Here is a 24621-nt window from a genome sequence, read left to right on the forward strand (position 1 = left end):
TCGAGTCAATTTGAATAAAATCGGAACCAAACTACACGATTAATTTCCCTTTCAATGACATTTTGCCAAAAGGTTAACCAGTTATTCAAATCTTGACAGTACATTCTCCTATAAGATTCTGAAGAAGAAATCTTCTCAAGCGTGTTCCACTCCTTCCACAGCATAATATGCATCAGAACTTGATCAGTAACTAGCTGTGAGACATGGGTGACATCAAATCGCTGGAAATACTTCCTAGCAATAGCTCTTTGTCTGGCTGTAGGGACTTTTCCATGAAGCCGTATACTTTGAAGATCATGCACCTTCATCCAAGAAGACATGACACATAACCAGACGTTCTCTTCGATGCTTTCTTTCAAAGTCTCTATTTGACGAAGTGTTGTTGAAGAAACCGGGAAGTTGGAACTGCTTTCACTAGACATGTTTGCTGACTTATTGTTATCTAATATTCTTACTCTTATTTATAGTCAGACTGTTATCAGAATAATAGAAGAAGACGAAGAGACTCCAGTCAACTGAAAGCTTTTGACTTATCCAGACTGAGTTTTTCTTACCTTATATTTTATTTATATGCATTTATTGAAGGGGGATATCGGATTTAAATGTTTAACTGAGAAGACAATCGTCAGTTAGTCTTCAACTGAACTGAATCAGCTCACAAGTGATCACTCAGTTGCTGACCCAACTGATCTTCTCACGTAAGTTTACTGATTAATCTTTAAATATTCCATAATAAGTGATGTGACTGTTTGTGTGCGCATTAATTGCTGTCTTTCATCAAATAGTATCTTGGAACGTGGACCCACGTAATACATGAATTTTTCTACATACGCTTTTTCCACACGTACACACGTTTTTAATTCAAATTTTCCTGGACTGACACGTGTCCAATAATTTGAACAGTCACCTACATCCGTACTATACCCGCTCCACTTCAGTTTTTTTCTCCTTACTCTTACTTCAAATTTACGGAGCAAAAACAAATTCAAGTTTTTTTTCTCGCAGAAAATCATTTATTCAAATGGAAAATCAGATCCCAACTCACATCATGAACGTTATGGCAATCAACTTCGACTCCGTCATGACTGTATCAGATGAAGCTGTGAAGAACATCTTCATCAAACTGGAAGTAGCTGGTCTGAAACAATTTTTGGGATTATCTTTCTAAGAAATCTATACTAAAGAGATTCAGGATCTCTATGCCAATGGCCAGGTCACTACAACCGACAGTATCGCAGCTACTGTGAAAGGTCAGTTGCTGATCATTGAAGATGATTTCTTCTGTAACCTATTTAGACTACCCTCCGATGGACTAGTTAATCTGGCTGAGGTGAATGTTTCTGATATTGAGGAGATTCAAACCCTTCTGTCTACTGATGGTCGGAAAATCAAAGTTTTCGATCCAAAGAAGGAGCTGAAACCTGAAGTCCAACTGCTAGCAGATATTGTTGCCAAAGGACTTTTAGCAAAGGCTGGATCCTTTGCTGCACTGACTCTTGAAAAGTTTCAAGCTATGACTGCTATCATGGCTGGGCGGAGAATGAACTGGAAGAACATCATCTTCAACATCCTACGGAATATGTTTCAAGTGTCCAAGCAATCAAGGGTTTTTCTATGCAGCTCAGCTATTTGCTGAAAGTCAAAGGACTGGTGACTGATGAATATGCAAGGTCATCAAAGCTGAAAATATTCAATGCTAAGAATGTCCAGCCACCGAAGCATAAACTGGACATATCTCCTGAGAAGTTTTTAAAAGTGAAGAAGGAGATTGGGACACAGGAGGTTACCAAGTAAGTTCAGAAACATAAAGCTCTTACGAAGAAGTCGATCAAACGCAAGTTGGTCATCAGTGAAACTGACTCAGAAAAGACTCCATCTCCTAAAGTCTTCAAGAAGTCAAGGACATTGAAGACAAAACCTGCTGCTGTGGTTGGTTCTATACCAACTGAAAGACTGATGCAGTCGGAGGCTCAACAACCTATCAAGGCTATCCCTCTGAAAGCTATTCCAACTGAATCCTCAACCGAGGATCAGTTATCATTGTCTGCTGTTTTACCGAAGAAAAAGGTCACCAAATCAGATGATAAAAAGAAATCTGCTGGAGTGAAGGCTCCATTGATCACTATCACTGGCTACACCCCTCTACCTCCTGCCAGACCAAAGGGGCTAGTGATCAGAGAACAAATCGATGCAACTACTTCAGGGTTGAGCATTCCTCATGCCCTGACTGACTCTAAGGGCAAATTACAAGAAGAGCCCAGGCCAACAAATACCATCCAAATGCACATTGATCTTATCTGGGAAGAGATCAATGAATTTTCAGCCAACAAGCTCAAGACCTATGATGAATGGGTGAAATTCAGAACGGATGTCTTCGCTAAGGAGCTACAAAGAAAATCAAAACTGAAGAAATTTATTGAGCTGGAAAATGTTGTGTTAAAGGTAGTCAAGGCATCCACAATTGTTCAAGCACTCGGGCAGAAGAACTATTTCTTCAATCAGCTGAGAGCTAAAAGGCTACAGAAAATAGTTGCTCAACTACAACTGAACTATGATCCTACCAGTCCAACTGCATACAATGACAAAGCTGTGCATGACTAACTGGACTCGGATCTTCTCTCTTTGCAGATGGAGATCAAGAATTAGGAAATGGGTCAAGAACTGGTCATTCTAGAAGCCTCTCAAGACTTATCATCAGAAGATCCAGCTGAGGAATCAGTTCAAGAACCAAACAAGGACAAAGTTGCTGAAACTTCTCAACAAGCAACTGCCCCTTCCACTTCAGTTGCTCAACCTTCATCATCTTCAGCACCTACCTCTTCAACTGCTGATCCAAAGCTTTATTCAGAAGTTGATTAATCATTGGCAAATCTTGATGAGGTCATCAAATCAGTCACCTCTGATATTCAGCTAGAGACATCCAGATCAGTTGAAGATGTGATCTTAACTGAGGAACCAGAAGTTCTTATTTTTGAAGAACCAGCTGATCAAGCTGTTATGCCTGAAGAACCTACCGAGAAGACCATTTTTGAAGAAACTGAGCAGCCAGTTCAGTCAGTTGTTATTACTGAACATGTAATTTTTGAACTAACTGAAGAAGCTCAGCTGCACTCAGCTACAACTGAAGAAGTGCCAGCTGAAGAGCTAGTTATTCAAACAATTGAAGAGCCAGTTCATCAACCAACTGAAGAACCAGTTATTCAAACTGAAGAACCTTCTACTTCTTTTGTCACTTCTCCTTCCCAGGAACTTACAACTGAAGATATTTCAGAAATGGTGATACGTTAAATAGAAGCAACTGACGGCACAATGGTCATCTTTACTCAACAAGAACAAGTGCCAATTCCACAATCTTCCAGAGTCATGTCCCCTAGCAGGCATGCTTATCGGTTCCACCGGACCGGTTTCGGACCGGTTCCTACCGGTTATCGGTCCGGTGAACTTGGAACCAATCCGAACCAAGACCGGTTCGGCTTCTGATAAACCGGTTCCGGTTCGGTTCAAACCGGTTCCGAACTTTAATTTAATATATTTTACTATATAATTAAAATTAGTCATATTAATTGAGAATTTTTTATTTAGAATTTTGATTGCAAATAATTATGATTACATAAAAAAAATTTAACAGAATACCTTATACATTTACTTTTACAATTGTTAATCTAAAATTCATCACGATTTATTAAAATATATTTAGAATATTCTGGATCTTCGTCGGAACTTGAGCTTTGGAATTCGTCGATCGCGCCAGAGGTCCTATTCTTTTTTTCTGCTGCAAACCAATCTTGTAGGCACGTTAGCATGGAAAGTGTTTCTGGCTATAAATTAGTTCTTTGGTCACCAATGATTCTTCCACATACTGAAAATGCTGATTCGGAAGATACACTTGAACTTTGAATGGGTAGGACATCTCTTGCAATTGCAGATAACACTGGATAAAGTTTAGAATTTACTTTCCACCAATCAAGAACATCGAAATTATACGTAGTCTCAATATATTGACTTAGATAAATTTGGATCTCACTGTAATTGGTTGTTGTCACCGATTTTCCTTTGAACTTTTGTCGTTTCAAACTTTGAAAGAAGTTCAGTGCTCCACTTTTGCTCTTATATGTCGGCATCTCCTCCGACTGCGCACTCGGTTCATCACATTGTTCACTAGCATACAAATCAAACAATTCTTGGAGAGAATGCATGATTGACTTCTTTTGATCGTCAACATTCTTCCCAAGAAATTTAGCATAATATTCAAAGAACACGTCTAATCCTCCTTGATTTTGAGTAGGATCAAGTAATGTTGCTAAACCATGCACAATTGGGATAGTTTCCCAATATTTTAAAAATTTGTTTTCCATATTTGCAACAAAATCACGCATAATAGAATCATCGCGATATTCAATAAATTTATAAAACATATTGAAAAGCAAAGGTAGAAACATGGCTGAAGTAGGGTAGTTAATGCCAGAAAATTTTTCGGTTGCTTCTTTAAAAATTTCTAACAAAGAAACACATTTACTCAAAATATTCCAATCATCGTCTGTTAGCATTAAAGCTTGTGTTGTAATATTATTATAATACGGAGTAACTAAATCTTGAAAACGTAATAAAGTATGAAGCAAGTGATATAAAGAATTCCATCTAGTTTCAATAGGAAGAGGAAATTTTTTAAATTTAATTCCGGTTGATTCGACTAGTGCTTTCCAGTCACGTCCATATCTTCTTTCACGTAATAATTTCCCACATAATTTGAATTTTTCTATTACAGTGGACATTTGTTCATCACAAGCACATTTAACACATAAGTTGATAATATGACACGCACATCTAACATGAAGCAAATTACCTTCTAAAATTGGTTTTAGTGAGTCTTTAAGATATTTAATTGCAAGAGTATTGGCACTCGCATTATCTAACGTTATCGACATTATTTTATTTTGTATGCCATAAATCTTAACAACATTTAAAACATATCTAGCTATAGTGTATGCGTTGTGAGACGATTCTAAATGATCTAGCGCTAAAATTCTTTTTTGCATAGTCCAAGTTTCGTCAATCCAATGACATGTAACAACAAGATATGATTCATATTTTAAATTAGTCCAAATATCAGTTGTCAAACTAACTCTACAAGAAATATTTGAAAGATGCGATTTTAGTGTTTCTTTATATTCTTTGTAAATATCAAAACAATATTTTTTAAGTGTGTGCCTAGAAATATTATGAAAACCAGGTTGAATAGTACTAGTAAATTCAACAAAACCTTCTTGTTCAGCTATTATAAAAGGTTGACAACATTTGGTAACAAACTTTACGATAGCTTTCCGAGAAATTTCTTTTGTAATTGTAAAAGCTTTACCACTAAAAGGATTAATTTGTTGTTGTATTGGTTCCCTACCAAATGGTTGTAGCGTATCAGGGTCAAGTTTATGTACCTTAACTAAACGTTTTTTCAAAGTACCGGTACCACCGGAACCACCACCCGTTTTGAAAGAATACCTCGTTTTACAAATTTTACAAACGGCAAAAGAGTTATTCGTACCTTGTTGTTCAATATCAAAGTGATCCCAAACTTTGCTTCGCTTTGCACGGGCTGTCGTCGTGCTCGTTGACATTGTGTTGCTTGCTCGAGTAGACGATGGCGTCCCTACATCTTTGTTGGGGAGCTCCATGGCTTCTTCATCCTCGTGACCAGGTTCAACTTCATCAAAGTCGGGAATGTAGCCAAAATGTTCACCAAAATCGGGAGCGTATTCGTCACGACCACCACGACGGTTTGAAGACGATGCCATTGAAATTCGAATATTTGTATGAGTAAATTGCGAAATATTAAATAAATAACAATAAAAATAATATGGATTATAGATAAAATTATAACACAATTATTGAATATATTTGGAGAAATGATAGCAAAGAAATATATTGATTGTAGAGAAATGAGAAGTTGAGAGAAAATTGATATGTGAAATATGAAAAATGACTTGTATTTATAGGTGATTTTGAGGGTAAAAAAATAAATATATATTTGCAATTTGACCCCCAAAATTGGGGGCCAAATTTAAAAAAAAAAAATAAACCATTTCAGTAGCCGTTGAAAAACGGCTACTGAAATGGTGGCTGCTGCAAATGTGCAGCCTTGGGTCAACGGCTGCAAATGCAGCCGTTGGCCCAAGTGCCTTTTTTAATTTTTTTTTTTTTAAAATTCGATTGTCGGATCCGGGTCCGGTTTCGGGTCCGGTTCCGGGTCGGTTCCGGCCCGAACCGGTCCGCTAAGCATGCCTATCCCCTAGTATTGCAGATACTGATGCTCTGTTTGAAGAAATTCAGAACGTTCAAGCCAACATAGTCAGTTTGATGAATTCAATTTCTGAGATAAAGTCTACTCAACTTGCACATTCTTGGAAGCTAAACTCCAACCATGAGTTTACAACAAATGGACTCAATCTCATCAATCAAACGGTGTCTTCTCTTCTTCTCCAGATGGATGAAATCAAGAAAGACAGACTGTCGACTGAATCTCACTTCCAAACTCAAGCATTAGTCGGCAGACGTTTTGATTTTCTGGAAAACAAAGTCACCAAGAGGATTGACACGCTGCAAGACAATATGATGAATACTATGTCAGATATAGCAGCAGATGTTCGAATCTTGTTAAAGAAAATTGATGTGCTTGACAAAAAGGGAGAAATAGGGGAAATTGAAGACCCGAAAGACAAAGGGAAGAAGAAGATATGAAGATCAACTGACTTCAGTTATTGGTTGAAGATTCTTTTCTTTTTTGTACGAATCTGTACATTAGATGAATTTTTTTATCTACAATAAGTCTGAATCTTTCTTGTACGAATCTGTACATTAGAAGAGTTATTTTATCTACAATAAAATTTGAAGAATTTTTTCAGTTGATCAGTTCATACTTTACAAGTTTTGTCAAACACCAAAAAAGGAGAAATTGTTGAAAACTTAATTTCGGTTGTTTGACAAACTAAGTGTTTAATTGGACTAAACTGATCAAGTAACTGAACTACATAAATAAACTGACAGTTGCCTAACTGAAGATTAATGCGAAGTTTATCGAAGGCAACTAAAACCAATTGAACTGAACCTACGATGTCAACTGACTGATCAGTTAGAAATTGATCAGTTGATATATTCAGTTATGAGCTTACCAGTGATTGCTTATCAGCTGATCATTCAGCTGTACACGTCATCAGTTGGAGAAAAGGACACACAACCGACAACAGTACAAAACAGACTGCAACTCATAGTGGAACGCCGTATTTTAGAGATTATAGTGTACGAATGTCAGAGAAATTTTGACGTGGCAATCAACGGATATAAAGATTCAAATTATATTTAATGTTACCGTTGAAGAGAAGCATATAAATAGGTGAGAAGAGCAGTTGAGAATAACACACATCTAACCGATCTATCTATTCTTTCAAGCTTGCTGTAACCCTGCTGAATTTATCGCTCTTATTGAAGAATCAAAAAGCTCATGCTTATCAGTTATATTTGTAGCATTTGAGGCTACATTTCGAGCTTATAAGCACAAACTGTCTTGTTGTTTATTTGATCTTTGACTAGGTCAGTTGTGCTAAGAACAATCGAAGAACTGTGAGTTATTTCGTAAACTAAGAGTTTTAGTTTTGGCAGTGTTAAGTCCAAACTGAAGTGGGTCTGTTCAAGTTTTGTATCGATCAAAGTCTTTTAGTGTTTATCATATCTTTGTGATAGAAGGCGTGACGTAGGAGCATTTGAAGTCTCCGAACATCCATAAATCTTTGTGTGTTCTTACTTCAGTTATTTATTCTATCTTTCAATTAGTTTACTTCCGCAACTATTATAAGTTAAACTGATTGTCATTGATTGACGAGATTCCTAAGTTTCAGTTTGTCACAGAACTGATACTTCATTCGAAAAGATTGTGAAATCGTGAGTGTTTATTCAACCTCCCATTCTAAACACTTTCCAACCAATCAACCGATCCTAACAAGTGGTATCAGAGTAGTTGAATCATGTCTCAGAATATTCTTATGCACTTATCACACACACGCTCAACATCACGTTTCATATGTGGCCAATAAAAATGTTCATGCAAAGCACTCAAGGTTTTGGCCACACCAAAATGTCCCATTAAACCACCCCCATGTGCCTCCCGAACAAGTAATTCACGAATTGAAGATTTAGGAATGCACAACCTATCTTCTCTAAATAAGAAACCATGATGAAAATAGAATTTTTCATGTGGTCCATGCATACAAGTTTCAAACACACTCTTAAAATCCACATCCAGCACATACAACTCTTTCACGTGCTCAAATCCCAAAATTTTTGATTCCAAGGTAGAGATTAGTACGTACCTCCGGGATAGTGCGTCGGCCACTATGTTTTCCTTACCTTGTTTGTACTTGATGATGTATGGGAACGTTTCAATGAATGCCACCCACTTAGCATGCCGCTTGTTCAGCTTTTGTTGACCCTTAAGGTGCTTTAGAGACTCATGATCCGTATGAATTACAAACTCCTTAGTCCTCAAGTAGTGTTGCCACGTTTCAAGATTCCTCACAAGCGCATAGAGCTCCTTGTCATATGTTGGATAGTTCAGCGCTGCTCCATTAAGCTTCTCACTGAAGTACGCCACCGGCCGCCCTCCTTGCATCAATACTCCACCAATACCTACACCTGAAGCATCACATTCAATTTCAAAGGTATTAGCAAAATCAGGTAAAACAAGTAAAGGAGCTTTAATTAACTTTTGTTTAATAATATTAAAAGACTTCTCTTGCTCCTCGCCCCAATGGAATTTAACGTTCTTCTTGATCACCGCCGTCATTGGTGCTGCCAGTGTGCTAAAATCTCATCTTTTTATGTATGTTGTCTTCACTGAGCTTTGGCTTCTATTTATAGGCGTTTGACTGAACGTATAGTGAGACTCAGTGAATGAATCAGTTGCAGTTTGAATTTGTTCCCCCAAATAGATATCTGGAACATTTGGCTTTAAGCGCTTCTGCAACGTCTCTTATTGTACCTTGATCGTACAATAACTTTTGTACCTTTTTGCACAGCTGGATTAAGCTTGTCGTATCTGCAAACTGGTTCACTTCTAACTGATGTTCTGACTGGTCAGTTGAACTGGTCTTGAACTGGTGAGGTGAAATCGGTTGACTCGTCAGCTGAACTGATTTCATTGATTCAGTTGAACTGGTCAGTTGGACTCTTCATCAGTTGAACAATTCATCAGCTAGCTGGGGCTTCTGAAGGTCTTCTGCTGAACCACCTATCAACTGGACAATCAGTTGAACTGATCTTGATACTTCTGTTGCACTGATTCAGTTCGATCAATCAGTTGGCATTTTCAGTTTGCGTCTCGATAAATTCAGTTTAAACTTGGTAACTGATCAGTTCGAAGCCTGATCAGTTTCAGTTTCTGCGTACTTAGGTAAACTCATTAGAAACAAATAAACAAGTTTTGTTAACATCAAAATCAAGATTGTGAACATGAAATGTTCCAACACATAGAATCAGTTGAACCATCCAACAGCAACAATCTTCGACTAAAAAGAAAGCCTCATCTCTTTGCAAAAATATTACAAGTTGTCGGATTAAAGAAAAACCACACACTGATTCTTTATTTATCTGATCATATCAAGGATCATATTCGTGCACAGAATTCTTCTGTTTAGTTTGTATAAGTTGTGAGCAAGAAACTCTACTGCTTTAAGTTTGTCAGTTTCACTAAGAATCTTAGTTAGACATTGTTAAGTTCTAATGAGGTGGATAATTTCAAATTACTTGTAATTATCAAAGTCTTTTAGTACAAATCTTCCTTGAGAAAGAATGGTGACATAGGAGTATTGAAACCTCTGAACATCCATAAACATTCATATGTTCATTTATCATTTAATTTATTTTCTCTTAACCACCCAACTGAATAGCCATTTGTTCAAACCAGTTTCAGTAAGCTTACTTCCGCACAGTCACACTGATTGACTTGCTGAAAATTCTACTGACAAGGAGAAAGTTTCAGCATTGTTAGTTAACACAATCAAAATAATGTGAAGAAAATTTATTTACCCCCTCTAAATTTCTAATCTCGATCCTGACACAAATGTATATGTTATAACATGATTATTTTATTAAATTGTATAACTAAAAAGTTACATGTATCTGTTCGTCAAAATCAATCATCAATCAAAACTCTAAATATGTAATGCATGAAAAAGTGATATTGATGAGCAATTAAGAAACACATAAGTTATTTTCTACTTAAAAATATATATTATATAATCTTTATAATAAATATAAATTATAATGATAATTGATTTGCATTTATCAAAGTATTAGAACATTTACATATGATATTTTAATATATTTATTTATTTATTTTTAAATCAAACTAACTAATTCAACAAATACAAATAATAACATTTTTTATCAAAGCTTATTTCTTTAGTTATATTTCAAATTTTTATAGTGAAAATTATATCGGTAGTTTAAAATTTATATTAAACTCAGATAAATAACAAAATGATTCATATATTATAAAAAAAAATTACAATTTTTATTATATAATATATGATATTTTCATACATGGTACTTCATGCTAGTAGGATAAAATGTGGGAAAGTAGATTGAAAACTATAACTCATTCATTCAAACAACGAAAGAATTTGATAGGGTGGATGGCATTTTTGGCTTGGCAACACCACGATTACTAGCTAAATATGGTAATATTTTATTAAAAATTAATAATAAATATGATTGATGCTTATCACCACCAACAAAATAATTCAAAAATTAAAAAAAATCCTGAAATGGAATCTGCGTGTTCCTTCATTAATTAGTTATAAAGAAAGACAGCACTAAAAATTCTCAACGGTAGTGTCAGCGTTCACACGCTGAACCTGAAAAGCGTCAACCGACTTTCAACATTTGGTCTTGTCACCTCTCTCTCCCAGTTAATTCCAAGCTGTTTTTCTCTATTTTCACACATTGATTCCGGGTTTGTGTTTTCGCACTTCAGCTTAGTTAACATGAAATGGGTCTGTTTTTCTATGCTTTTCTTGTTCTGTACTTGTGCCATGAGTTTGGATTCTACATCCTTGTTGTCATTGGTAAGGCACTGGAAATCAGTGCCTCCATCCATTAAACTCACCTGGAATTCTTCTGATTCCACTCCTTGCTCATGGTTTGGGGTGCATTGTAATCGCCGCAGCTCTGTTGTTGGATTGAACCTGTCTAGCTTGGGGATTTCAGGACAACTGGGGCCAGAAGTGGCTCATTTAAACAGCTTGAGAGCAATTGATGCAAGTAACAATGATTTCTTGGGTTCAATTCCTCAGGAGATAGGCAACTGTAGTTTTCTTGAATATTTAGATCTATCTGGCAACAGCTTTTCTGGTGAAATCCCAGAAAGTGTGGGGAATTTGCCGAGATTGAAGTATTTAAGTTTTTTTTTAAATTCTCTCACCGGCCCAATTCCTAAAGCCTTGTTTCAAAGTCCATTCTTGAATGCGGTTTACCTCAGTAACAACATGCTGAGTGGTTCGATCCCGGACAATGTTGGGAACACGAGTAAGCTTGAATTTCTGTATCTGGGATCCAATCAGTTATCTGGAACTATCCCTTCATCCATAGGGAACTGCAGCTCTTTGAAAGATCTCTACCTAAATGATAATTTGCTAGAAGGTTCACTGCCCTATAGTTTGAACTTTCTCGAGGTTCTTGTGTATTTAGATGTGAGCGATAACAATTTGAAGGACATGATTCCATTGGGTATGGGTAGTTTCAAAGAATTGCAGGTTCTGGTCTTATCAAACAATCCATTCAGTGGACGTGTTCCACCAGTCTTGGGCAATTACAGCAGTTTGACAAGTCTTGCTGCTGTTAATTGTGGCCTAACCGGACCTGTCCCTTCTTCTCTGGGTCAACTAACTGAGCTGAGGCTGCTTTATTTGTCTGCTAACCAGTTATCTGGAGCAATACCGCCTGAATTAAGTAAATGCAAGGTCTTGAATGACTTGCAGTTGTATGGAAACCGTCTCGAGGGTATGATTCCAAGTGAATTAGGAATGTTAAACGAGCTTCACACACTCATGCTTTATACCAATCATTTGAGTGGACGGATCCCTATCAGTGTGTGGAAGATTCAAAGTCTTCAGAATCTTATTGTGTATCAGAATAATCTTACCGGTGAGATACCAGAAGAAATCGTCGAGTTGAAGCAGTTGAGAAACGTTTCCTTGTTTGACAATCAGTTTACTGGAGCTTTACCTCAAGGACTTGGAATTAATAGTAACTTGACTCTCTTGGACTTCACCAGAAACTACTTCACCGGCCCTATTCCTCCAAACCTTTGCATCAACAAGCATCTGAGGAAGCTTTTATTGGGTCAGAATCATTTTCAAGGAAGTATCCCTTCTGATATAGGAAGTTGCATTACTTTGGCCAGATTAATACTCAAACAGAATAAGCTTACAGGTATCCTCCCCGAGTTCGTTGAGAATCCAAACATTCTATTCATGGATTTTAGCAATAACAGTTTAAGTGGATCAATACCCTCAAGCTTAGGTAACCTCAAAAACTTAACCTCAATAGATTTATCCATCAATAAATTCACAGGTCGTATGCCCTCTCAGCTAGGAAGCCTTGTGCATCTAGAGGCATTAAATCTGTCTTACAATGCTTTTGAAGGTTTGCTTCCATCATCTTTATCTGGTTGTTATAAATTGTCAAGCCTTGATGTTAGGCATAATCAGTTAAATGGCATGATTCCCCTCAGCCTAAGAAGCCTTACGGAACTAACCAACTTGGATCTTAGCGAGAACCGATTCACTGGGGGAATTCCAGAATTTTTGTTTCATCTTAAGAAGCTTTCGTATTTGCATCTTGGCGCAAACTTATTAGGTGGGACCATTAGTCCTAACATTGGTTTGGAAAATGATGCTCAAAGCCTTAGATATTTGAATTTGAGCTATAATGGAATGACTGGTCATGTTCCTATGGAACTGGGAAAATTAACACTACTGGAACAATTAGATTTATGTTTTAATAATCTGTCTGGAAGCATCGACGCCCTTGGTGAACTCCATTCTTTGCTTGAGGTCAATGTTTCCCACAATTTTTTCACCGGTCCGGTGCCACCTACAATGTTGAAATTTATTGTCACAACTCCGTCATCTTTTGCGGGCAACCCAAACCTCTGTTTCAGTTGTCATCCTGAACGTGAATTCAATTGCGTAGGAAACAGCACTGTCCCCATCAAATCTTGTCAGCTGAAATCGAGTAGACGAGGTGGCCTCAGGAAAGTTGATATCGCGATGGTACTTTCAGTATCGTTCCTCTTGGCATTGATTCTGGTTTCTGGAATTTCTTACGTGTGTTTGCAGCACAAAGCTAAGGAACAGAATTTGCCAGTCTCCGCCAAAGAAGGTGCTTCCTCACTGCTGAATCAAATTTTGGAAGCCACAGAGAACCTCAAAGATACATATATTATTGGGAGGGGAGCAAATGGAACAGTATTCAAGGTGACACTGGGTCCTGATAAAGCGTATGCTGTGAAGAAGCTTGGATTTTTGGGGTTCAAGGGGAAAAATACCAGCATTGTTAGAGAAATAGAGACAATCGGGAAGGTGAGACATCGTAATCTTGTTAGACTCGAAGATTTTTGGTTGAGACAGGAGTACGGGTTAATCTTGTACAGTTACATGAAAAATGGAAGTCTTCACGATGTTTTGCATGAAACAAGTCCTCCACCGTTGCTGGAGTGGAACATTCGATACAAGATCGCCCTTGGCACTGCCCATGGACTATCGTATCTCCATTTCGACTGTGATCCTGCCATCATCCACCGAGATATCAAACCGATGAACATTTTACTGGATGCAGATATGGAGCCTCATATCTCAGATTTTGGCATTGCCAAGCTCTTGGATCAGTCTGTTGCTTCAACTACATCGAGCGTGATCCAGGGAACCACTGGCTATATGGCTCCAGGTTAAATTTTGTTATTCTTTATCATTCCATTACTTTATTTGCTATAGTATCCGTCACGACTTAGAACCACGAGCCTGCACAAGTCCAACACTGGATAACAGGCCCCTGCATTAAATTGATCACCGCAACTTGTGAGAGGAGTTCTTTGTGTAGTATCATAAAGCTATCAAAAAAAATCTAATAATGTGATGTTTGGCGGGGTATTTCAGTAACTGATAAGCTACAAACATATCCATGAGAACCACGATTCTAATATTTGATGTGATTTTTTTTACAGAAATGGCCTTCTCCACCAAAAGTAGCAAGGAGTCTGATGTCTATGCTTACGGGGTCGTTTTGTTGGAACTGATAACCAGAAAGAAGGTTTTAGATCCATCATTTGGGGGGGAAATGGATATTGTGGAGTGGGTAAGATCCATGTGGAACACAACGGAAGATATAGAGAAGATTGTAGATTCAGACCTGTTGGATGGATTCTTGGATTCAAATATACAGCAGCAAGTAAAGTTCATACTTTTATTAGGCTTAAGATGTACCGAAAAGGAGGCAAGCCGGAGACCATGTATGAGAGAAGTTGTGAAGCAACTATCACTAGCCAATTGCAAATCCAATTGCAGAAGCAAACACGAGCTCTGATGAACCCTTTTGGTATTTTTCAGTGTTTATCACTGACCGTGAACCATCATATTTTGTAACTGTAAGCTCTTTAACTAGATAGTAGTTTGACAGGTGTATGCTCGGTGAAAATGACCAATGGTTATTTATACATATGTAGTTTGTAGGAATGTACTCGAGTACCTGTTCTCGTTCTTCCTTTATTTGTTCAATCGATATTTTCGTCTGATTTTTGATTTTCCACACTGAACTGTGGTTAACAGTTTCAGGATCTGTCTCCCCTTAAAATGCCATTATTTTACATTTAATCGCTTCACGCAAGACTACAAGAGGTGAAAACTTAATGTTAACTAAATCAGAACTTTAAAGATATCCGTGTAATCATCGAAGCTTCTAGAGGCTGTGATCTGTCAAAAGTTTTAGCTCAAATGTCCCCTGGGTAAGACCCCTAGCAACCTGATGAACAAATTCGCGCAACAATAAAATTCTCAAAGCAGAAAGCAAAAATTGATCCATTTGAAACGAATCAGCGCACCGGGTGTCATTCAGCATTTCTTTGAGATAGTTTCAGAGTATAATATATTAAAACTTTTTAAAAGAGACATCTGAAAAGGGATGCACCATCTGATCCATGCTAAATACGTGCATTTCTCATAGCAGAAAAATAACTTTTATCAGGAAACAAAAAAGATAAAAGATAAAAGCTTATCCTGTTGTACTTGCCATCAGGATAACGGAAAACAAGGAAATGGGAATCCCTATTGATCATTTTAGCGTCATTCAGATCTTTTGAGATGTCATCAGATGGATTCTATAAAACATATATAAAATGCAATTTATAAATTAACTCACTCCTGGAGAAATGTGTTCTTAACTTGATTATGACTTCTACTGGGTAAAATGAGTAATTAAAATGAATTACACTTGAAAACTTACGACATAGTATCCTACCCTACTCAAAAAAGTTAGAGAAATTACAAGAAGCATGCAATTTTGATTTTTCTAATAAGCAGAATACCGAATTGAACACAGACATTTTAAACACATAAGTGAAGCGGTGAACTTAGTTTTATCTTTCCAATTAAGGTGAACAAAATTATAAATACATGCTGACAGCAGTTCCAGAGACTCTGAAAATAATTTCAATACCTTCAGGAGTATCCAAACTTTTAAAGAACTACTCAAAACTGCAAGTCTTGTCCTCTTTCCCGACGTCAAATAGTTACACATATGTCGGTCAACCCTTAAGATGCATGAATCGCGGCCAAGATTTAGCGTTTTCCGGGTCAGCTTTTTGGTGCATAATAGACTGATCAAAGGAAAACGTAGAAAACTTAAAGGTTTATAAAATAAAGAAAAAAATGAGTAAGATTATAAACTAAAGATGCCACAAATGGATAACTGAATAACCAAATGGATAGCCGAGTAACGCATGTCACTGTAACAAAGCAGACTGTTATTTGAAGAAAATAGGAACTATAAAGCATGCACGGAGGGAAAAAAATAAAATCCTACACGTACCTCAAAGGGCATGGAAAAAGTGATTCCCGAAATACAGTAATTTTCCGGAAATATCAGAAACATCATTCTAATAAGTAATAACCCAGCTTTCAAAGAAAATTACTCACCAGGAGCCGGCAGATTTCATGTTCGATTTTGGAAAATGAAGTTTCCAAAGCTTCCACTCTCCCAGTTGCATGACAGCAGGCACATGGTTCAGTACTGATCATGAATGTCACGCAAGGTCGTACCTGTTGAGTATAATTATAAGTGATTTCCACTTTGCAGTCAGAGATTCTGAAATCCATGTTTCTGCATCTCGTAACAAGTGTTTTTTCTTTAATGAGATGCCAACCAAGTGATTTGGTTTCAGAAAATCTCAATATATACAAACCAAATACCGATTGTTGGACTAAGACTAACCTACACAGGCACAAGAGAGATGACCAAATTTGCCATAAAAATTACAGATCGGACCTACAGGATATTCCCCATATAGTACAGATGTAACAACAAAGAACAGTTTTTGGGGCTCAATCTAGTATTGATGAAAAAAGGTAAAACATGTGAATGACTTGTTTTCATTTACTACCCCAAATTGTCTTTCATTACTAGGTTTAGCTTAATTAAGGCGGTTTAGATTAGAAAAACAACGAACAAAACAACACCAGTAGAAAAGTTAGGGAAAGTCCATATCTGATCAGTAATTTTAGTTTCGTATATGGCACAAGGTAAGGTACTTACATAATGTATATGGTTGTGGTATGTATCCCAAAAGAAAGAAAAGTAACCCATATATTTAGAATTCACTGCAAAAGGCAAGAACAACAATCCTCTAATAAATATCAAAATTCAATTAGTTCATTCTCTTGTCTGCACCAAAATGCTAATAGCAGAAAGGTAACTCTTCAATCATGTTTTCATAAAAATCACGAAAGAAATATATTAGAAGGAAAACAATTGATTAACATATCATACACGTTTTCGGGTTATTTCCATAAGTCCATGCCTAGATGATTCAGAAACATTCACAGTTGATTGGTCCCTCTCGACAGCCTTAACTTCTTCATATATGAGTCGTTTATTCGCTGTAAAATAGATATTATGTTAGAACGAAAATGGATAAATGCAAATCTAAACTTTCCTTTTCAAATTTACATCTGAAATTCCATCTAGAGTGATCACAAATTATTTCCATTTTGCACTGACAAATATTTCCTATAGTCCCATTTCAAACAATGCCAGTTAAATTTTGAGGCATGTGAAAAGGACTTGGATTTAGAAGAAAAAAATCGGAAGAGAAGACTATCTCAGAAGACAAATATCTGGGAATGGGAATGGGAATGGGACTGAGAAGAGTGAATGAATAATTGAGTTTTTGAATACGTTCTTGTGCTTGACAAGAGAATCATTAGAATGTAATTAACATGGGAAAATTAGAAAAATACCTCATGCCAGGTTTTACAATGGCCTTGCAACTAGAGAATTTTTTTTTTTTTTTTTTGCAGTAGATAACTAACACAAATTCTAAATTAAATAAAAATTTTGTTCTACTACAATATCTCAACATGGTGCGTCATACATTGAGTGAACCAAGAAAATAGAGAATGTGTATACTTACAATCATCCATCATATCAATGAAATCTACCACAATTATTCCACCAACATCTCTCAACCTTAATTCTCTAGCAATCTGCAATCATAAAGCACACCCAACTTAAATGTCGAAAATCATGCAAAATATAGTTATGTGAAAACAACATCAAAAGGAACTCCGACTGTGCAGTTAGATTAAACAAATAAACATTAATGTGTGGAAGTGTGCAATATAGCATCATATACAGAACAAGAAAGTGGTAAAATATGAATGTCTGATGAAGTGCATCAGTGGTGTAAGCATGTCCAATTTGATAAAAATAAAAATAAACAGTTGCATAGGAACTTTTTGCTAAACTTTCATCTCCACTATCATACATTGACAAAAAACAGTTAATAAAAGATAACTTTCTTGCCAACGCACCCTCAATGAGTTCATTATTTAACCTTGGTCTTGTTTAGAAATTTATGTGCTCTACCTCAGGGAGAATGACAGGAAGTAATTACGGAACAAACAAATATATTGGTGAAATTAATATTCCTAATCATATCAAGATTATATTCTTATAAAACAGGGCCATGGAGTTATTCAAGTTTCGTTTAATGGCATATCAAGATGTGTGATACTTTGTGATTTATATGAGTCATTAATTCAGAAATAGATGCAAATGGCGGACCATTTAATGGCGAAAATTTGGAAATCGACTGTTCGGAAACTAATGGCCGTTATATTCAAAATATGGAATATTGGTCCTCGACAAAGTTTATTCCAAGATGGAAGTAGCACTCAAGGTGATGAGGGCTCTGCCGAGAGTGGCTGTCAAGACAACTGTCATGACAGAATCCAAGGATTTAAAAAATTAGAATCTATTTGCAGATTTAAAAGCCAATGAATTTGAACTAAAAACAAGAATAGGTGAAGAATCAACTTCCAAGGTGACTAAGGCTTTAGCTGCAGCCTCTGTCGAACCAGTATCATCATCAGAAAGGTCTGCCGAACATATAAGCAATGATACTATGTCATTGTTTGTGAAAAAATTTGGAAAATTCTTGAGAAAGAACCAAGGAAAGTTTCACAATTCTGGCCGGATGCAACATTACGAGAAGAACTCTGAAGAGAATGACAATGCTTATTTCAATTGTGGGAAAGAAGGATGAGAAGAAATCACACGACAGAGAGAAGAAAAGTAATGATAAGCTACGTCGCATGGCACGGGTACGAGTATCGTATCGGATACGGCGATATGACAAATTTTGAAAATATAAGACACGATACGGTTAGGATACGAAAATTATTATAAATATTATTGATAAGTGCAAGAATTGCACGTAATTTATATGAGAATCCATTTGAATTTTGTTAGTTTCAAACATAATTATGAGTGGTATTTGTTGTTTTTGTGTCGTGCAGGAGATGAACAACTATCGGATGATTGAGGGCGATTCGAGGTGTTTTTGATGACGAACTGTTGATGCACAAGCTCCAAGGAAGAAGCGTCGTAGCGCCAAGGGTTTGAGGAGGAAAACAAGCGCCGCAGCTCCATAATATGTGAACAACAGGCACCGCAGTGCCATCACTGCCGAATCGCAAGCGCCTAGGCTCTAATGCACAAGCTCCGCGGCGCTACCTCTGAACTTGACGGGCGCCTAGGCGCAGTGCCTGGGAGAATCAATAATTGGGCTTTCAACTCACGGGCTCGAACAAAATATATAAAGGAGAATAGGGTTTCAGAACCAGGGAGAGCTGCTTTTTGGAGAGAAATCAAGGAGAGACGCAGAAGATACACGAGAAGAGTATCTGGAACGCCAGGAATGATCGCAACGACAAATCTGGGGACAAATACGCCACTTCTGATTTGTTATCTAATCTTTCGCCCCTTTTTAATTCTTGTATCGAGATTTCTAAATCTTCAAACATGCTTTGTTTTTGTTTAAATTTCATTATGCACTAACTTTTCAATTCTAGAGGATGAGTAGTTTTGTTGACACGATAATTTTGACTCAGTTTCATATATGATTGAATTCCTTTTGGTTTAATTGTGTTTTCTAGTTTTTATTCGATTTCAATTTACTGGTCATAAATTGATTGTTATCTGATTAATTCTACAACTCGGGAGAGGGACTAGAATTATGGATCATTAGAGACACATAGTTAAATGTTTATACTGTTCGGAAGGCGTATAACGTTAGCGGGGCTTAGATAAGAACATCGTTTGCATATATCATCTAAACTTAGATTTTTATTAGGAATGTTTGAATCGAAGTTTGAATAATACACTTTATTCGTCACTTGGGAAAGGAGGAATAAACTAATTAAGTATTTTTGGCCATTAAATGACTGGAATTCATGAATATAAAGGCAACCGATAATAGTTATCATGGAAACTAAGTGAAATCACTCTTTTAGATATTTTTTCTCACTGATATTTGCATAAATTCGATTCTTCGACTCCTATTAATTTTCAGTTAATTCGTTTTAAGCAGACCAAACCTTTTATTGATTATTCTAGATAAAGTCGCGACTATTGTAATTACAAGCACGGATATACTTTTATTTATACACTCCTCGTGGGAACGATAGTAAAGTCTCTTTTATTAAAACTTGACAACCGTGCTCTTGCGAGCGGAAAATACGCAACAAGTTTTTGGCGCCGTTTCCGAGGAGTGTCAAATTTAAATTTATATCAGTGTGGTTACCAATCAGTCTAGATTTTAATTTAGAGTTATTTTTGTTTTATTATAATAATCACTGATTTGTTCATTTTCTCTGTTTGACAGTGCATGCGAAGATTACAAAGTCTTGACTTGCTTATCTTTGATCCTGAGATCGAAAGAACTGCAAGTAGATTAAGAAAAAGGAGAAGAGAAGAGATCAAAGCAATGGCCGAAAATAGAGAGGACGCTAGACGTAACCCGCCAGAAGCTATACCCATCAGAGATCACTTCAAACCAGAGATCAACACACATTATTCTGGAATTGCTCTAGACAATAAATGCAAACAATTTCGAGCTGAAGCCTGCATTGATAAATATGGTTTAGCAGAACCAGTTGGCAGGAACCGCTACTGCAGATCCTCACGTTCTGATAAATATAAAAATTGTACATTAATTAAATGTTTTATAATATAAATTTATAGTTTTTGTTTTATTAAATGTTTAAATATTATATGTTTTATAATAAATTGTATAAAAAAATAAGTTGTTGTGTAATTATAAATTTTTACTATTTTTACAGGTTCGATAAAACAAGAATAAACTTGACGTTCCAAATGGGATTAAGATGATTCTTGGACCTGTAGAAAATTGATGATAATATCTACAATATTGGTGACAAGCATGAGATAAAAATCTTCTCACAATTGGGATCAAATTAAGCAACAAACAAAGTTACCAAAGGAGTGGCAGTTTTACCATGCTCTAGTATTTTGACCATATCTCTCAAATTACTTGGTCAAATGGTTAAAATAAAATACCACAATTCAAACAACTCAATTATCCACATGTTTTATTTTATGTGGAGAAGCAAAATTGGATGGGAAGATTTTCAAAAGTGATGTGTATTAAAATATAATTTCTTGGAACACCAATGAAGACTTATGTGTAAAAAATAATATTTTATTTGTGGTTGTCTCCCCAAATTTGGCTATAAATAGGATTGCATTGTAATGAATTGAGATATCCTTCATTCTATGAACAAATCTTTGAGTTCATAATATTTCTCTCTTTATTTTTCCTTTATTTCATCATTTAAAAATAATTAGCATGTTAATTTCATATTCAAAGTTTTATACTTTGAATAATGAGTAGCTAACTTCCCAAGGTTGAGATGAAAAGGTGAAGATCTTGGTATGATAATAAGGTTATTAAAAGGTAATAATCTATGTTTTATATTATTTAATCATTATTTATTGTTTATGTTATATTTATTTCTTTAAACATTTTTATAACCTACTTATAAGTGGGAGTTTTGATTTATTGTTGCCATATGTTACACTAAATTCTTGGTACCATTTATATGTTTGTTTGGTTTTACGAACCATTTAAAGTGGATGCCTTGATTTATTATATATCAATATATCATCATATTATTTAGTTTCTTGGTACCATTTAAATGTTAGTTTGGTTTTACCAACCATTTAAAGTGGGAACCTTTATTTAGTGTTTACAAATATATATAGCACAATAAATATACTTGACAACATTTATAAGTTTTGGTATATATTTTATACTTATAAGAAAATAGTATATAACATAATATAAATATGATTATTTAATATATTGGAACCATTTTATTAAGTGGATTTCAATAATGTTCATTAATGTTAACTTTATTAAAATATCAAGAGTAAATCCTCTAATCTCAGCTACTTAAATTAAAATTTGAACAATTAAAAATTACCAATTAAAGATTCAAACAATTAAAAGAAAAACAAAAACAAAAAGACATTTAGTGGACTTGTAATTACCGTAGCTTCCCTGTGGATACGATATCAGACTCACCGAATTATACTACTTGCGGACAACCTGCTATTGGGAGTGCAACAATCAAAGTCACAACAAGTTTTTGGCGCCGTTGCCGGGGAAGTATAATTTAATTTCAAGTCTATTTAATTTTCTTTCTTTGAATTTTTTATTGTTTTTGTGTTTTTCTTTTTTTTTTTTGCACTTGCATTAGCATTATTTGGTCACGTACACTTAGTGGTCGACTAATTCGAAATAACCCTTTATTTTTACAAAACATGGCGGAAGAACCCATCCAGGAAAATGAAGATGAAATTCAATCTCAACATGATCATGATAGGCGAAGAACACTTAGAAGTCACATGAATCCTACACGTACTAATGCACCTTCATGTCTAGTTTTTCCCCCTGATGCATCTCATTTCAATTTTAAGCCTAGTATTATCCAACTTTTACCCAACTTTCATGGCTTAGATTCTGAAAATCCATACATGCATTTACGAGAATTTGAAGAAGTGTGCAACACATATAATGATCTAAAATGTAGCATGAACACCATTCGACTTAAGTTTTTTCCTTTTTCTTTAAAAGATAAAGCTAAAACTTGGCTAACAAATCGTAGATCGGGATCCATTCGAACTTGGGATGAATTGCAACAACAATTTTTGAAAAAGTTTTTTTCATCTCATAGAACAAATTTTTTCAACAGGCAAATCATCACTTTCACTCAAAAACAAGGAGAAACTTTTTATCAGTGTTGGGATAGATATAAAGAATTGCTTAATCTTTGTCCACATCATGGTTTTGAAATTTGGAGAGTTGTTTCTCAATTTTATGAAGGCTTAACACCTAAAGATAGGCAAATTGTTGAATTTATGTGTAATGGAACATTTGAAGATAAAGATCCAAACGAGGCAATTGAGTATCTCGATTCATTAGCTGAAAATGCTCAAAATTGGGACACTATAAGTACAATCGAACCATCAAACAAGATTCAATCTCCCACATCTTGTGGAGGTATGTATACCCTCAAAGATGAACATGATCTGCAAGCTAGATTTACCTCTTTGGCAAGAAAAGTTGAAGCACTTGAATTGAAAAAGAATGGTCAATTAAAATCTATTCAAGAAATTGCGTGTCACATCTGTGATACAAGTGATCATTCTACAAAAGATTGTCCCACTTTGCCCTCTTTTAAAGAATGTCTCCATGAACAAGCCAATGTTTTGAACAATTTCAAAAGGCCAAATTTTGAACCATTTTCTCAAAATTACAATCCAGGTTGGCGAAATCATCCAAATTTTAGTTGGAGGAATGATAATGCTGCACAATTTTCACAACCACATTTCCAAAATCAACAAAATTTTCAAAATTATGCACCTTATGTTCCTCCACCTAAAAGGAACTTGGAAGATATATTGAATTCTTTCATTACAAAGCAAGAGTCTATCAATACTCAAACTGCTCAAACCATGACAGATTTGAAAGATACTCTTGCTAAATTTGCATCTGCACTTAATGTTCATGAAAAAGGTAAGTTTCCTTCACAACCACATCATAATCCCAAGGATCATCATTCACAAACCGGAACTTCTGGAACTCAACCGATGGATCAGGTAAAATCTGTTATTACCCTTCGAAGTGGTAAGGTAGTGGAAAAATCCATTCTTGAACCTTGTGAAAATGAAGATAAATCAACTCCAAAGGGTAAGGAAGTGGAACCCATAACTTGCGAAGAAGAAGATCAACAGATAGTGCCACCACCATTCCCTCATGCATTGAAAAATACAAAAAAATCAAATTTGAATTCTGATAAATATGATATTTTTAAACAAGTAAAAGTTAATATTCCTTTATTAGATGCAATAAAGCAGGTACCATCATATGCCAAATTTTGAAAGACTTGTGCACCGTGAAAAGAAAATTGAATGTGAAAAAGAAAGCATTTTTAGCCGAACAAGTAAGTGCAATTATTTAAAATAATAATAATTTGAAATACAAAGACCCTGGTTGTCCTACTATTTCATGTATTATTGGAGAACGAAAGATTAAAAAAGCCTTGCTTGATCTTGGAGCTAGTGTGAATTTACTTCCATATTCAGTTTATCAAGAACTCAATCTAGGTGAGTTAAAATCTACTTCGGTAACACTTTTACTTGCCGATAGATCTGTTAAAGTGCCAAGAGGTATGGTAGAAGACGTGTTGGTCCAAGTTGATAACTTTGTATATCCTGTCGATTTCATAGTTTTAGATACACAACCTATCGAAGCTTGTAATGCAATTCCTGTAATTTTGGGTCGTCCATTTTTAGCAACTTCTAATGCTCTTATAAATTGCAGGAATGGAATAATGAAGTTGTCATTTGGTAACATGACCTTGGAGCTTAATGTTTTTAATCTTTGTAAGCAACCACATGACAAAGGAGATGAAAGTGAAGATGAAAATCTTATTGAAA

At 35.7% G+C, this 24621-nt stretch overlaps 2 protein-coding genes across 3 annotated transcripts in view; one reads left to right on the forward strand and one right to left on the reverse strand.

Moving 5' to 3' along the window:
• Nucleotides 1-10853: 10853 nt before the first annotated feature.
• On the forward strand, nt 10854-14823 carry LOC140973496 (uncharacterized). The gene is made up of 2 exons (XM_073436355.1): nt 10854-13992; nt 14270-14823. The coding sequence occupies exons 1-2, from the start codon at nt 11031-11033 to the stop codon at nt 14626-14628; spliced, it is 3321 nt and encodes a 1106-aa protein (XP_073292456.1). The 5' UTR covers nt 10854-11030; the 3' UTR covers nt 14629-14823.
• LOC140973497 (ribonuclease E/G-like protein, chloroplastic) overlaps nt 14588-24621 on the reverse strand; it is a 26338-nt gene continuing 16304 nt past the window's right edge. The window contains exons 2-6 of one of the 2 annotated variants that reach the window (XM_073436356.1): nt 17729-17801; nt 17086-17195; nt 16236-16358; nt 15757-15916; nt 14588-15063 (exon numbers count right to left, since the gene is read on the reverse strand). In XM_073436356.1, coding sequence (XP_073292457.1) covers nt 15845-15916; nt 16236-16358; nt 17086-17195; nt 17729-17741 — 318 coding nt within the window. In that variant the 5' untranslated portion in view covers nt 17742-17801 and the 3' untranslated portion in view covers nt 14588-15063; nt 15757-15844. Of the gene's footprint in view, nt 15064-15084; nt 15917-16235; nt 16359-16851; nt 16917-17085; nt 17196-17728; nt 17802-24621 lie in introns of those variants that run through there. The other variant, XR_012174638.1, reaches the window with a different exon arrangement.

This window comes from Primulina huaijiensis, chromosome 3 (genome assembly GCF_012295235.1).
Source record: "Primulina huaijiensis isolate GDHJ02 chromosome 3, ASM1229523v2, whole genome shotgun sequence".
Classification (NCBI taxonomy): domain Eukaryota; kingdom Viridiplantae; phylum Streptophyta; class Magnoliopsida; order Lamiales; family Gesneriaceae; genus Primulina; species Primulina huaijiensis.